Source organism: Camponotus floridanus, unplaced genomic scaffold, assembly GCF_003227725.1.
Source record: "Camponotus floridanus strain SB8 unplaced genomic scaffold, Cflo_v7.5 scaffold37, whole genome shotgun sequence".
NCBI lineage: Eukaryota > Metazoa > Arthropoda > Insecta > Hymenoptera > Formicidae > Camponotus > Camponotus floridanus.
In genome coordinates this window covers 480,270-495,730 of record NW_020229514.1, presented here as the reverse complement: position 1 = coordinate 495,730, position 15,461 = coordinate 480,270, and the positions used below count along the sequence as shown (strand labels likewise).

General features: G+C 34.4%; 4 protein-coding genes across 4 annotated transcripts; 2 read left to right on the top strand and 2 right to left on the bottom strand.

Annotated features, from left to right (window-relative positions):
- Positions 1-100: 100 nt before the first annotated feature.
- LOC105258766 (mediator of RNA polymerase II transcription subunit 19) lies at positions 101-1,698 on the bottom strand. Its single transcript, XM_011270268.3, has 4 exons — positions 1,005-1,698; positions 745-901; positions 557-656; positions 101-473 (listed from the first exon to the last, which is right to left on the bottom strand). The coding sequence occupies exons 1-4, from the start codon at positions 1,186-1,188 to the stop codon at positions 189-191; spliced, it is 726 nt and encodes a 241-aa protein (XP_011268570.1). The 5' UTR covers positions 1,189-1,698; the 3' UTR covers positions 101-188.
- Positions 1,699-4,223: 2,525 nt separating this feature from the next.
- On the top strand, positions 4,224-5,054 carry LOC105258767 (39S ribosomal protein L42, mitochondrial). Its single transcript, XM_011270269.3, has 2 exons — positions 4,224-4,422; positions 4,573-5,054. The coding sequence occupies exon 2, from the start codon at positions 4,573-4,575 to the stop codon at positions 4,921-4,923; it is 351 nt and encodes a 116-aa protein (XP_011268571.1). The 5' UTR covers positions 4,224-4,422; the 3' UTR covers positions 4,924-5,054.
- Positions 5,055-5,342: 288 nt separating this feature from the next.
- Positions 5,343-9,662, bottom strand: LOC105258768 (uncharacterized protein PFB0145c). The gene is made up of 8 exons (XM_011270270.3): positions 9,522-9,662; positions 9,235-9,336; positions 8,984-9,145; positions 8,676-8,905; positions 6,764-8,594; positions 6,587-6,685; positions 6,412-6,461; positions 5,343-6,319 (listed from the first exon to the last, which is right to left on the bottom strand). The coding sequence occupies exons 2-8, from the start codon at positions 9,312-9,314 to the stop codon at positions 5,481-5,483; spliced, it is 3,291 nt and encodes a 1,096-aa protein (XP_011268572.1). The 5' UTR covers positions 9,315-9,336; positions 9,522-9,662; the 3' UTR covers positions 5,343-5,480.
- A 1,508-nt stretch (positions 9,663-11,170) lies between these two features.
- On the top strand, positions 11,171-14,106 carry LOC105258769 (putative RNA-binding protein 15B). The gene is made up of 2 exons (XM_025411081.1): positions 11,171-12,510; positions 12,698-14,106. The coding sequence occupies exons 1-2, from the start codon at positions 11,171-11,173 to the stop codon at positions 13,578-13,580; spliced, it is 2,223 nt and encodes a 740-aa protein (XP_025266866.1). The 3' UTR covers positions 13,581-14,106.
- Positions 14,107-15,461: the final 1,355 nt, after the last annotated feature.

Below are 15,461 nucleotides of genomic sequence, written 5' to 3'. Positions count from 1 at the left end.
ATGAATATATATATATATGCTCGATATATGCTCTCTCTCTATATATATATATATATATATATATGTATATGTGTATATATATATATATATATATATATATATATGCTTTAGTCACATAGACAATTCAAGCATATGCTTCAAGAGTTCAATTAAAGATTTGGCATGAACTGAAAAGGGCACATTAGAGATCACGAATTGGAATGCTGAGATGGTGTGAGGCTACCGGTATGCTCGGGGCTGTGTTTCTGTTTTTTCCTTTTTTTCTCCTTCTTTCGCTTTTTCCTAGCCTCCTTCTCTTCATCGTGTCTTTTTTGTTTCTTATGTTTCTTCTCGTGCGTATCGGAACCGCCTACATCCGTCGTCGCAACCTCTTGTCCGCTGAGCACCTCCCCGGGTTTATGTTTATGTTTTTTATGCTTGTTCTTGTGTTTTCTCTGAGGAGCTTGATTAACATATCTATATTGTTCTGGTAACTGCAAAAAAATTATACATTTAGTATTTTGTTTTTTATTCTAATACTTTGTATATATTTTAATGCAATATAAGAATATCTTACTGGACCAGGATGCAATCGAAAACCAGCAAGCTGCACACTCGTTAAAGGTAATAATTCCTTACCGCCTATTGGAGGTTTCTCAATCACTGATCTTAATGAGCTAAAAGAAAAATATAAAACAAAACAATAATCAAAATTCAAAATTATTGTGATAATAATTAAAATTGCTCTTAAAATATTTAAATTACCTATTATCATGATGTCCAGGTTTGTCTATAATACCAGGTAAATTTGGCAAAAAAGATGATAATTGCTCTTTAGGTTTTTTGCCACTAAACTTGGTATAGGAATGTTCCAGACCATAATAGCCCATTAAATTTGTTGCTCCAGTAAGTTCACTTTCCCCTAAAAAAGAGAGTAATAGATTTATCTTAATAATTAATATAACTTATATATGTAATAAATATTGATTTCAAGTTTCTTTTTTCCTCTTTTATGACTTTATTACCTGGAGGTTCTTTCATCAAGTAAAAAGGCCCACTGTGTACGATGGAAGGGTTCTTTCCCAAGGAAATAGTTGTCTTCAATGTTCCCGTGGAATCTTGACGAGATACAACCGGGGAACGTGCGCCCCTCGGCGAAGATTTTGGTGAGTACTGCTCCACCTTGCGAAACTGATCGCCCATTATCATCCTAAGGCTCTAGTTTATCTCACCTTCACGTCAAAACTAATGCACCGGTTCACCTCCGGATCTCCGGAGAAACACCGAGAGAGAAAAATAATTACGTAGCTGATATAGTCCCATAAACTACGGACACTCGTCCTGATTGAATGTTAGAAATCGCGCGATTCGCGAAGTTTCATCTACGACTGAAATATTGTAACACGAGTTTGAGATCGATCGCTGAACGAGGAAAGCGATCGGCATCACCGGTGGAGGAACGTGTTATATGCATCGTCGAGAGATTTAGAAAAGTACAATGACCTCGCAAAGGTGCCTTCCTCTACGATTTTCTGGTGAAATGCAAAAATACTTGAGCGGAGATATTCGAACGTACGTTCTCCGCTGCTATCATACTTCTCTTAAACAATCGTGCTTTTTTCTACGAATCAGAAATCAGTTCGATCCAAAAAACTCTGTTGCACCTCCGATTGCACACAGCCGTTATGCGTATCTTCGCCCTCGCTCGTCATCCATAGATCATATGTACTTAGCGCGGATACACATGATGCGACAAAAAACTGTGCGCAATTTTCATGTCACAATACAAACATGGATTCTTGAAAATTCACTTTTTTAAAGATTATTTTATTTTATTTTCTATTATATATCTCTTAAAACGCATAATTCTTTAATTTTCTACGAAAATTTTCGTGTATTTTGTGAATTTAAAATAAACAGTAGAGTAGAGACATTGGATTATTGGATTACATTGGGCCATTGGGATATTTACATCCAATGACAGAGTGTCTTTTTGCAAATGGTTAAGACCCTTGCACAATGCTAGGCAACAGCCAATAGGAACAGAAATAGCATCTATTCTCTGCTGCTATTGGCGAATACTTTCTATTTCGCGTTTTTATTGAATAATTTCTATTTTCTGTTGCCTAACATTGTCCAAGGGCCTTAAACGTAGACTTGAATGAAAATATAAACTCTGTGCTCTTTATACTCTATATCAGAGAGAAACCTGAGAGCGGCCACCAGCCTCGACGGGCACATTTCTCGATGCTTGACGCGCCGTCTGACAAAGTGGAGGTGAACTAAGTCCATTTCGCTCGGTAACGAAACATGGTTTGTGTCTATGATATAGGTTCATGTCCGAACTATTCAGAGATGGACAGTCATTATATGTATATTTATATTATCAGGAGAATATATTTTGCGAGAAGGTCGATGATGCGTTGATGACCTCTTTACAAATCATGTTCTCCTAATAACGCAAGCGTGAAAATTTTCGAAAATTCGTTTCTTATTATTTTATATTATCAGGAGAATATATTTTGCGAGGAGGTCGATGATGCGTTGATGACCTCTTTACAAATCATGTTCTCCTAATAACGCAACGTGAAAATTTTCGAAAATTCGTTTCTTATTATTTTATATTATCAGGAGAATATATTATGCGAGAAGGTCGATGATGCGTTGATGACCTCTTTACAAATCATGTTCCCTAATAACGCAACGTGAAAATTTTCGAAAATTCGTTTCTTATTATTTTATATTATCAGGAGAATATATTTGCGAGAGGTCGATGATGCGTTGATGACCTCTTTACAAATCATGTTCTCCTAATAACGCAAGCGTGAAAATTTTCGAAAATTCGTTTCTTATTATTTTATATTATCAGGAGAATATATTTTGCGAGGAGGTCGATGATGCGTTGATGACCTCTTTACAAATCATGTTCTCCTAATAACGCAAGCGTGAAAATTTTCGAAAATTCGTTTCTTATTATTTTATATTATCAGGAGAATATATTTTGCGAGGAGGTCGATGATGCGTTGATGACCTCTTTACAAATCATGTTCTCCTAATAACGCAAACGTGAAAATTTTCGAAAATTCGTTTCTTATTATTTTATATTATCAGGAGAATATATTTGCGAGAGGTCGATGATGCGTTGATGACCTCTTTACAAATCATGTTCTCCTAATAACGCAAACGTGAAAATTTTCGAAAATTCGTTTCTTATTATTTTATATTATCAGGAGAATATATTTTGCGAGGAGGTCGATGATGCGTTGATGACCTCTTTACAAATCATGTTCTCCTAATAACGCAAGCGTGAAAATTTTCGAAAATTCGTTTCTTATATTTTATATTATCAGGAGAATATATTTTGCGAGGAGGTCGATGATGCGTTGATGACCTCTTTACAAATCATGTTCTCCTAATAACGCAAGCGTGAAAATTTTCGAAAATTCGTTTCTTATATTTTATATTATCAGGAGAATATATTTTGCGAGGAGGTCGATGATGCGTTGATGACCTCTTTACAAATCATGTTCTCCTAATAACGCAAGCGTGAAAATTTTCGAAAATTCGTTTCTTATATTTTATATTATCAGGAGAATATATTTTGCGAGGAGGTCGATAATGCGTTGATGACTCTTTACAAATCATGTTCTCCTAATAACGCAACGTGAAAATTTTCGAAAATTCGTTTCTTATATTTTATATTATCAGGAGAATATATTTTGCGAGGAGGTCGATAATGCGTTGATGATCTCTTTACAAATCATGTTCTCCTAATAACGCATTAAAAAAAAAAAAAAAAAAAAATTCGCGAACAATTAATGTTCGAAATAATTTACGCATTGCCGTTCGCGTTTTGTGGGCTCTTAATGCTCTTTACTTAATTATCATGTTGATAAATACATAGAGCCGTATTATTTACCAATTTATTTTGAAAAATATTTATTTCATCTTTGAATATTACAGTATCTGTCGTGATTGAATAATTTATTTATTATCAATTTACACACATAAGTATTTAATTGTTATATAGCACTGGTGCTACCGGCATTTCGTGCACATAGCACGGAACAAAACCAGAAATTGTGCAATTATATATTACTCTCTGAGAACATTCATGGACTCTGACTTTGTAGTTCATGTCCATGTTTTGAATGTCCATAGAGGGAGTATCACTTTTGAGGTCACTCCATAACTTGGACATGAACCATAGCTCAGACACGAACCATGTATTATTATCGACTTTAATGGATGTAGTTGACGTCCACTTTGTCAGGGAGCGCATTAGGACAATATACCCGTTAAAGCGAGGTGGCCGCTCTCAGGTTTCTCTCTGTCTATATACTCTGTGCGATGTTTTTATCTCACGAGGTTATGATTGAATATTTACATGGGTTTTCTTTTTGAACAGAATACATAAAAATATATTAAATAGCATACATCAAGGTATTGAAAGATTTAATAGAATTGTCACTTTAATATTTAAAAAACTATATTATATGGATTTATTTTACAGATGAATTTTTTGATTAACATAAAATTAAAATGCGAATAAAAAAGTAATATTGTATTAATACTTATGATTTTTTACGACAGATGAATCCCACATTGCGTACGATTCGAGCCATTTATTCCGTGAGACATGTCAAGTACAGTACTTTACCTTCGGAAGCAGTAATCTTTACAGAAGATGATTGCATGGTTGTGTGTTGGCATCCAGAGAAACAGTTTCCATATGAATATTCCTTACCATTGCCTGAAGAGAATCTGCCTACTTCTGTACTGTGTATTGGAAACAAAGATGTCACAGATGTTTTTAAGAAAAAGAAGCCTTATCAGGTTGTAGAGGAATTGTCAAAGATTACATATACTACCAAGCACAGATGGTATCCTAGATCTAGAGACAAAAAAGCTAAGCAAACAGAACCTGACAGACCATACTTGTAATCTTTAAAAGGGATTTGAAATATCTCTTGATTAGAAGAAAAGTATCTTTTTTTAATTTGCCTTACATATGTAGTTATTTTTTAGGAAATATATGTATTATTATAATAAATGCTATACAAAGATAATTTTTATATAGTCCATCTGTATAAATGATTTGTTTATATATCTATGATATCCTGTTCCATTCTTTTTAAATTACATATATATGTCACACAATTTTTGTTAGAAAAAAGAAATTAGAAATAAAACTAATTATTAATATATTACAATATAATTTTAATGTCAATTTATTTTTTTAAATAATACTTGTGATAAATGCGCTTTTTATAAAACGCGTTAATAAAATTATTTTACATACATTTACATACTTATTTTATCAAATTGCACATTTGATGTCATTTGAAAATATAATTAATTGGCAAAAATAATCATATTTTACTTATTTATATATCATCACTTGCACATAATTTGCAACCATATTTATATAACTATGCCATGTATAAATTAACAGAATATTAAAATTTGAATTGTAACATTGCATCTAGCTTGTTATTCCACTATAAATGTTGGGGCAAAAGTTGTCTTTCTCCCTCTTGCATAAAAATTTGTAAAGCTTTATACAATAAATATCTACCAAATTTCTGTTTTTGTTGCATGCTCCATGTTGCTGCAATGCCATAATATTCACCACTCTTGCAATTACCTAAATGTTCCCTTCCTATTGCATCTATCATGGCAGCCTCTCTCGTATAAGCTTCCACCGGAATAATATTTTGAAAAACATGTAAACAGATCACACCATGATCACTGTTCCATATATCGAGAATGCATTTTATTTTTTTATTTGTAGTAGTTGAATTGTCAACCCATGTTTTAAATGCATCATAAAGATGATCAAAAGGTCTAGAACGTTTGCCTTTGCCAATGTAAAATATAGCATTAAGAAAGATCGACCAGACTTCAGCTTGTGTAAGGTGGACACAACGATTCGGTAAATCCTGCGTTATACGTGGATCTAAAAGCAGATAAGTAAAAGATGTTTTTGATTTGCCTTCGCGCCACCTCCGAGATGGGTCCGGTGATACAAATTCTTGGAATACATGTTTTTCTAAACTTTTGTAGGTATCTATGTGATTTAACCAATCTCCAAGCTCTAAATGAGAATTGATTTGGTCACTCGGTTTTACGTGATTTTGTGAAATGTTTTGCAGATTCAGCATTGATGGAATATTAGTGTTTTTAACATTTTTTAAATGCATAAGACGTTTTTGGTAAAGCTGTCTAGTTGTATCAGTAATTGGACCAGGTTGATCACCAAGTTGTCTAAGCTCTTGTCTAAGAGTAACATCATCAATGAATAATAACTCTTCTGGTAAATTTTGAGAACTGGCTGCATCTGATAATTTAACATAAAAAGTTTTCCAGTATTTTATTAATAATAATTTTATAGTCGATAATAATATGTTGACGAAATTTTTGCTAACTTACCAGATGCGATCATTTTATTCTTGACATCACATTCAATTCCACTGAAAGTACTAAAAAATTGATAAGTTTGATAAGCTTTATCTCTCCTATTTGTAAAGTATGATATACATCAATGTGTTGGTTTGATATAAATTATCTAGAAAAAAATAAAGATTGTAGTTGTAAAAAAACTCACCTGAATGGTGTGATACAAAGTCGTCGTTCTAATAAAATTACACCTTCTTCTGAATCTTCATATTTATATTCTTGAGCACTAACATATGAAAGCATGGATCTACAACTCACATTTTGTTCAAATAAAATATATACCTTTGAAAAATATTATTATTAAGAAATTGTGAACTATACTTACGAATTTTTTTCGATTTCAGACATTTCTATGCTTTTAATTTTTGGCACATTCTCTATCTTCTTGGAGTCAGTCTTATTCTCCAGTTTTGAGAAAGATGATTTTTCAGAATCCAGTAAATAAATATGTTTTTTACATTGCATAGGTAAGTTTACATTTGCCAGTGAATTATTCTCTATAATTAACTTATGTGATTCATGAATTTCATTATTGCACCAATTTTTTGTATGTAAATTACAAGTCTTACTTATATTCATATCCAGATCTTCATTCAGTAATTTCTTGGTATCACAATCAACACAATCTATAAAATTTTCTCTATGCAACATATCAGATTCAGTTGTACATGTAGATTTTATATTATTAGTGAAAGCATCTGTCATTTTCGATGTCTTATCGATTTTAAATATATCTTTTCTGACTGTTATAAGCTGTTTAGTATCTACATGATAATTATCAGATTTTGCATATTTCTTAACATTGTTAAAATTGTTAACATATTTGTTCTCCTTTTCCTCCATTTGATTAAAGCTGTTTTCTAGAAGATTTGAGTTGTCAGATATTTTACCATCCTCGTCATATCTTCCTTCATCTAACTTTGTTACCAAATAATTGTTACAATGATTTTGTGAAAATCTTACTTTTAAAGATTCCTTAACATTTAATGATGAATATTCACTACTTGTATCCAGGATATCACGAATATCTTCTGTTTTCTCCAAGAATATTGTTTTATTTAAATCAACTGGTTTTAATTTATTATCAGCAGTAAATTCATCGGAAGTCACATCATTTTCATATTGATAAGGATTAAATCTTTTTTTACCAGAATGAAATTTATATATCGATCTTTTCTTCCTTCTTGGCGTTGATTGTGCAATATGTTTTTTGTGCCAATTAAGTTCGGAATATTGTGTTTGAGTTTTATATTCACAAAGCTTCTTGAATACATTCGTGGAAAAATGGTTTTTGGAGCATGATGTCTTTGATAAATTTCTCTTTTTAGTTGTGCAAACTGGTGTTGTAAAATTGGGCGACTTGCTAACAATAGGATCATTGTTAATATACGGTGTTAATGGTGTCTTAGCAATATTTTTTCCTTTTCTATGATTAGGTGTATTAAAGTTTGGCGACATACTAATGATAGAGTCATCCAAGATATAAGATGGTGTTTCAAGAATTTTGTTGGAATTCTTTTTGTGTTGTTTTTTAGAAGTATTTTGTGTGCAATATTTTGAATAATATTCTTTGAAATTAGGAGTATTAAATTTTAAGATTTCATTATTAGAAATGTTATGTTGTAGGTAGTCCTTTGAATTTTCGTAATATTTGTATTTATAATATGTATCTTCATCCTTCTTTAATTCAATGTCAGAATCACTTTCTTCGCACTTTTTTTTTTTGTAATTATGCAAAGTTTCATTAATAGTGCAATCGCTTGCTAATGATGATGAGAGATGATTAATGATTTGACTAACAAAACATTTTTCCTTTTGCATGACATCAGAAAGATGTAAATTTGCAAAGTCAAAATCGAGATCAATAAATGAATAATTTGATTTTTCTTTCTTATCAGTCCATATAAGATTATTTTGCAATTGAGCAGTCATTGTATTAGCAGCTTTAGAATATTCATCTAAATTGTTTAGTAATTTGCATTTAGTTTCAATATTATGTACATCTAATGCATTGTTCATGTTTACAATCATTGAAGAAGAGTTGGCCTTACAATCAGTAAGCACACTCTTTATTGTCGTATTATCTAAATTTGACATTGCATCTTTTGATGTAACATATTCAGCAACAATGTCGCCATTAGTAATTAAAACTTTATCTGTAACATAAAGAGTAAAGCTAATAAATAATTTAATGATTATCTAATTGTAAGAATTAAGTGCTTAAAAGAGACTCTTACCAAGCGCCATATTATACTTTGGTTTGTCATCTTCATCTTGGATACTTTCACAGTGATTTGAGAGTATTGTCACAGCTTTGAAATACTTTCCATCAAAGGCATAGTGAAATGGACTACGTCCATCATTGTCCAAACATAATGGATCACCACCATTTACTAAAAGTAACTGTAATATGTTTATTCTTCCCCAAGCTGCCGCTACATGAACCGGAGTCATTCCATCACTTGATCTAAAATTATATTTATTGCATTCATATATATATTTACATAAATAATAAGATTGTTACAATTTAGATTTTTAATCATACCTCACATTGGGATTACCACCATGGCGTAAAAATAATTTGGTGACTTCTTCTGCAAATTCTTCCGAATCATTCCCAATAACTAAGTGAAATGGAGTTACACCATGCATTGGAATTAAGATATTAGGATCTGCATCTTTATTTAACAGAAGGGTCATCACTTGCCTATATACATGAAAAAATTATAAGTTACTTTTAAAAAATCTCTATACTAATGTAATTCTGAAAATTTCCTATCAACAATTGTCTCTTGCCTTATATTATTGTCTTCAAGTCCATCGCAAAGGGATGAAGCTAAAAATAGGCCACCTTTTCCTTTTGGAGTTGCCAACATTTTCTTGTTTTTTCTGCAGTATCTAATAAATAATACAGCAAATGATACTTTATAAAAATCAGCTACTTTTACACATACTTTGCTTTTTGTTATGACAACAAACCATGAATAATTTATGTAACAAAGTGAAATACACGCGCACAATGTCAATATAATCGATAATAATTTGTTTCCCTCCCCAAAATAAATATATATAATTAAACTTACTATTTAAAAAGTTTGAGATTTAAATTTTCGTATAACGAAAGAAACATTACAGTTTTCGCATTTGGAAAACGCTATAAATACAGGACGTTTCAATTTTATCGCATTTTCATTATCACCACTCATATAATAATAAATATTATATACAATGTCTTTTGTATTGGAAACATGATGGTTAATTTTTTTCATACATATTTCACATATTTTTTAAATCTAATACATAGATATACAAAAGTTCTAAGACCTCGTTCACAATGAGCAAGTCGCAAATCGGAAGTCGTAAGCAAATTGACCAACCACAGTTGATTATTTTGATAAATAATAGAGTGTGATTGGTCAATTTCCTTACGATTTTCGATCCATTTTAAATGAGAATTAATAGTTGTCAGTGTGGCTATGGTCGATGAGACGCTCTGGATGTTCGTTTGATTGACCAATCAGGTTAAAGAAATCTTTATCTCCATTTAACTTGATTGGTTAATCAAACGGGAGCGTCCGTTTGACCACGTTGCGATTGACCACAGCCAATTATATCGACCTGTGCCTAGGGTAACCAGCAACGATTAACCAATCAGAGAGTCCTATTTTGAATTGGCCAATTGGCGACGTGGTCAATCGGTCCACCCAACGCTCAAGCATCCACTTCCCTGCCACTTTGTGCTAGTAGTCTATTTACAATTGCTAGAATATGAAAATTTAATAAAAAATCTTTCTTATTTTGTTTTGTTATGACACGAACCATGAAAATTTAGGTACAAGTGAAATCACGCCACAATGAATAACTCGATCGCATTTTGTTTCCTCGCCAATAAGAATAAAATCTTCTATTGTTTGGATTTATTCGTATAGCGAAAAAACATAAGTTTCGCGGAAAACGCTGATAAATACAGGACGTTTCATCGCATTTTCCATTTCACCACTCATTTTTAATAAATTTTATATACAATGTCTTATTGGAAACATGTTGGTTAATTTTTTTCATCTTTCACATATTTTTTAATCTATCATGATATACAAAAGTCTAAGATCGTTCACAATGAGAAGTCGATCGGAAGTCGTAAGCAAATTGACCAACCACATTGATTATTTGATAAATAATAGAGTGTGATTGGTCAATTTCCTTACATTTTCGATATTTTAAATGGAATTAATAGTTGTATTGGCTATTCGTATTCTGATATTTATTTCGATGATTATCGGTTTAAGTTTATTTTTTCCTTTTCTTCGAGTCGTTAACTGTCAGTCAGTAGTGATATATCGCCTTAATGATGAATATGTAGTGTGAAGATTGAAGAATATGAATATATATGAATATATATATTGTTATTGCTGCAATGATAATATGTTATGCATGTGTGTAATATGTGTGGAATGAATATCACAGTTGAAAAAAATTTATTTAATTATATATATACCAACAATTTATATGTCGTAAAAAAGAGTAAGAAAATAAAAATTTTGTAATCTTTTTTTTTTGTAAGTAAATTGTGAAATTTTATTAAAATTCCATTTGTTGTTATATGAGGCTACTTTTTCTCGCAATATCTAATATTTCTCAATATTACGTTTTAATTTTTACAATTCATTTTACTTATTATTGCAGGGGTCTAGTGTAAATTTTCTGGTTTATATTGCGTATTTTAACATTGACAATGCTATTGATGTTAATATTTCATATGATTTTTAGGTACGAGGATTCCAGCGATGAACGTATCACTCCAGAGAGAATTCGGAGGCGGAGCCGAGGCGCAAGAAGTCCTAGTCCTCCCACGCGAGCATCTTCTCATGCGCGTTACGTCGAGTCCAGCTCGCATCGCGACGAATACTTACGCACGCCACGTGACATGCCACGAGAACGGCCCTACAGCTACAAGGTTCTCTGCGTCAGTTCCATTCATCCAAAGGCCAGCGACGAGATGATCAAGGATACTTTGTACAGAGAATACAAAAAGTTCGGTGACTACTCCATTCAGATCTCGCACGAGCCGGATGAACGCGTCGCTTACGTATGCTTCAGAAGCTCGGAGGACGCCCGAGACGCGAAACACGCGAAACCTCGTATTATCATATACGATAAGATGGCTATAGTGGAGCCGGTGTATGACAGGGCCGAAAGTTATCGCCGTCCGCGATCCATCACGCCACCGGACTACGACAGGTACTACCCCCGGTCGCCGGGACCTACGGATAGACACAGACCGGTCGAGAGATACGATCGCGTGTACGGGCCACCAGTGAATCTGCCTCCGCATCGGGAAATGCGTCGCGAAACTATCCCGCCGCCGCATCACGAGTTTGTTCGGCCTCCGATACATCCTCACGGACCGCCGCATGTTCACCCAGGACCGCCCCATCACTACGGTCCACCTCGACACATGATGATACGCCATCCGGGGCATGGATTTGAACGCGTGGAGAATAAGAAAGATAAGTTTCCAAATTATCTGCATCACGTGTCGCCCGAAGACGATCCTCTCGCGACTCGAACCTTATTCGCTGGTAATCTGGAGATTAACATTACGGAAGAGGAGCTGCGCCGTATTTTCAGCAAGTACGGCATTGTCGATGACATTGATATAAAGCGTCCGCCTCCAGGTACGGGAAACGCATACGCTTTCGTGCGCTTCCAGACGCTAGACATGGCGCACCGATGTAAGGTCGAATTGTCAGGCCAATATATCGGTAAGTTCCAATGTAAGATAGGCTATGGCAAAGCTACTCCTACAACTCGGATATGGGTAGGCGGCTTAGGGCCATGGACTTCTGTACCACAATTGGAACGTGAGTTTGATCGGTTCGGTGCGATCAAAAAGATCGACTACATCAAAGGTGACAGCAATGCTTATATACTTTACGATTCCATCGACGCCGCGCAAGCGGCGGTCAAGGAGATGCGCGGTTTCCCACTCGGTGGACCGGATCGTCGATTGAGAGTAGATTTTGCTGATGTAACACCGGGCTTTGGCTTCAAACCGTCCTACAACCGGTATGGGTAGGCGCTTAGGGATGGATCTGTACCAATGGACGTGAGTTTGATCGGTTCGGGCGACAAAAGAGACAAAAAGTGAAGCAAGAAAACGACCATCGACGCGGAAGCGGGGTCAGGAGATGCGGTTCCTGGTGGACGGACGGAGGAGTAGAGTGATGCACGGGCTGGCACCGAGACGTACGAGGAATAGCGATTTCAGGCCTCGCCCAGTCGATTATGAATCGCCGTACGATCCATATGGACCTGAGGGAGAGTTCGGCTATGGACCGAGAGGCTTCCGTGGTGGCAGAGGTAATGCCTCGTGGCACGACAGAAGAGGAAGCGGTCGAGGTGGTTACAGAGGCTCTTATCCCGAGGGTTACATGCGCGACGAAGCCGATTGGCCGAGTAGAAGACCACCGCCGGAATTAGAGTACGAAGCTCCGCGTGGACTCCGAAGATCGTTGTCGCGCGAACCAGGAGTGGATAGATCGAGATCGCGTTCACCACGCAGACGACAAATGGATTCGGATTCGGATTCTGAGAACACTCGCAGTGGTATGTTATCGACGTCTCGCACGTTGCCGGACGTTGCGCGCAAATCTATCGCCGTTTGGCAAGGCGCACTGATACTCAAGAACTCGCTGTTCCCGGCCAAGTTCCATCTAACTGACGGCGAGACGGAGATAATTGATTCCCTCATGAAAGATGAGGAGGGTAAGCATATGTTACGAATAACGCAGCGGCTGCGCCTCGATCAGCCGAAATTGGACGATGTATCTAAACGAATCCAGACGTCGAGCTCGCATGCCATTTTTCTTGGTCTGGCTGGCTCGAGCACTGCGATCACGAATGACGATGCTAACGTGCAGACACGGCCGCTACGCAATCTTGTTTCTTATTTGAAACAGAAGGAAGCTGCTGGTGTGATATCGCTGTTGAACAAAGACACGGAGGGTACCGGTGTTCTCTACGCCTTTCCACCTTGTGCGTTTTCGACGGAACTTTTGAAACGCACGTGCCCTAGTTTAAGCGAGGAGAGTCTTAAGGAGGACCACTTGGTAATTGTAGTGGTTAAAGGGGGTAGCGCCTAAAAAGAAAAACCTTTAATGTCTGGTCTCGTGTGTGTATGTATGATTTTATATTATCGTAAGTGCAAAGATTCTTTAAATAATGTACAGAACATGAAAAGAAGAATTTGTGTTTTTTGGTCGATTTAAGTATTTTACTTTTTATCGATGCTTCCACACAGATGTGACGGGATTTAATCTTATATGATCGTAGGAGAGCTAATAATTTGATACTCTACTTTACACATGAATGTATACTGCATTGACTCGAAAGGTCGGGAATATTAACAAGTTTATTTCATAATTAGATGTTTGAAAATTCGCGACGTCTGACATTCGATTCGAGCTTACCAGTGGACTAGAGTTCTATCTAGGAATCTCTCTATATCACTTGAGTAAAACCTCATCGAAATTCGACGATGCGAATCTTTATCGCATTATCATGAGATCTCTCTTCAATCTTGTATAATTAATTAAGCTCAACGCTAGATGAATGACTCGATTTTGAAATATTACTGAAGAGAATAATTTTTTTGTACAATATAATCTTATATGATTTATATGATTGACTTTTCTAGAAGAATAATTACTTTTTCATAAATGTATATTATCTACATTAACTGCTAATACATGCTAGAGATTAGAATACTTATTTTCTATCAAAAAACACAATTTTGGTCTCCCCATTATTCTAGTTAATTATCTATCAGATTACCGGCGGATTTCTAACAGCAAAATCTTTATCGATTATATTGAATCTTGTTGGAAATATTGTAATTCTCTTATTATATACTACAGTGTGATTCGGAATGTAGCATAAGAATTTATTTGTATTATACAACAACATAAACACATAATATATACACACACACACACACACACACACATATATATATATATACATATATATACTAATGCAATTACGTATATATTGATAATGATATTGTGCACCGTTCTTTCACATTTGCAAATATGCATATAATTATATAATAATATAATTGCTTTAATTTTTTTTTGCAAATGAAAAGTGAATAACATTTTAAGACATGTGCACAAAAAAATAACATGTAATGAATATTTTGTTTATAATGAAGAAAGATTTTTTATAATTATAGACTTCAATAATATTAAGTCTTAAATATTGTTTTCATCGACAAAGCTGTATGCTTCTAAATTATATTTTGTTAGAAAAAATTATGTGGACAATATTCAAAAAAAGCGCATTTTCAATTATGCCAAACACATTGTGTAGCTCTATGATGAGTAATGAGACACATATATGTCTTAAAGAAAATAATCGTAATTATGGAAAAACTTAAAAAAATGTGAAAGATCTGGTTTAGAGAGTATATTTGATATGGAAAACTTGTATAATTAAGCGTTTCGATACTTATTTCAGTAGATTTCTTTTTAGTGTGACACAACATTTAGTAAGTGATTGTGCAGTAAATAATCCGTGAATAGTTACGAGTTTCTCAAGTTTTGGACTGTGCCGAATAGTGAAGACAGTGAGGAATAGGAGAAAACCCAGGAAGAGACAGAAATCTACTACAGAAATTTATCATAAAACAAAGTTTATCCTATCTGTGTTTCCATAATGTCAACAAGAGTTTATTCTTTTATAAGTGAGGGCTGATTTTTTTTTAAAGGACAGTGTTTGGTTGGTGGTATTGAAAGAAAAAGGCGCTATAAAACATGTGTACAGTGAAATGTAAAGGAAAAAAAGTGATTGTGTTCCACATTCGAGTATGGGGAGCGCTTTGTGAATACATATCTGGAATGTATATTTTTATATTCGTTCCAGAGATGAGAAAGAAAAAAAGAAAGATGATCTTTGCCATACTTGAATGTGATCGAAGGTGCAGTGGTTAAGTATTACTTAGTGTTTGAACGGAAAAATAGATG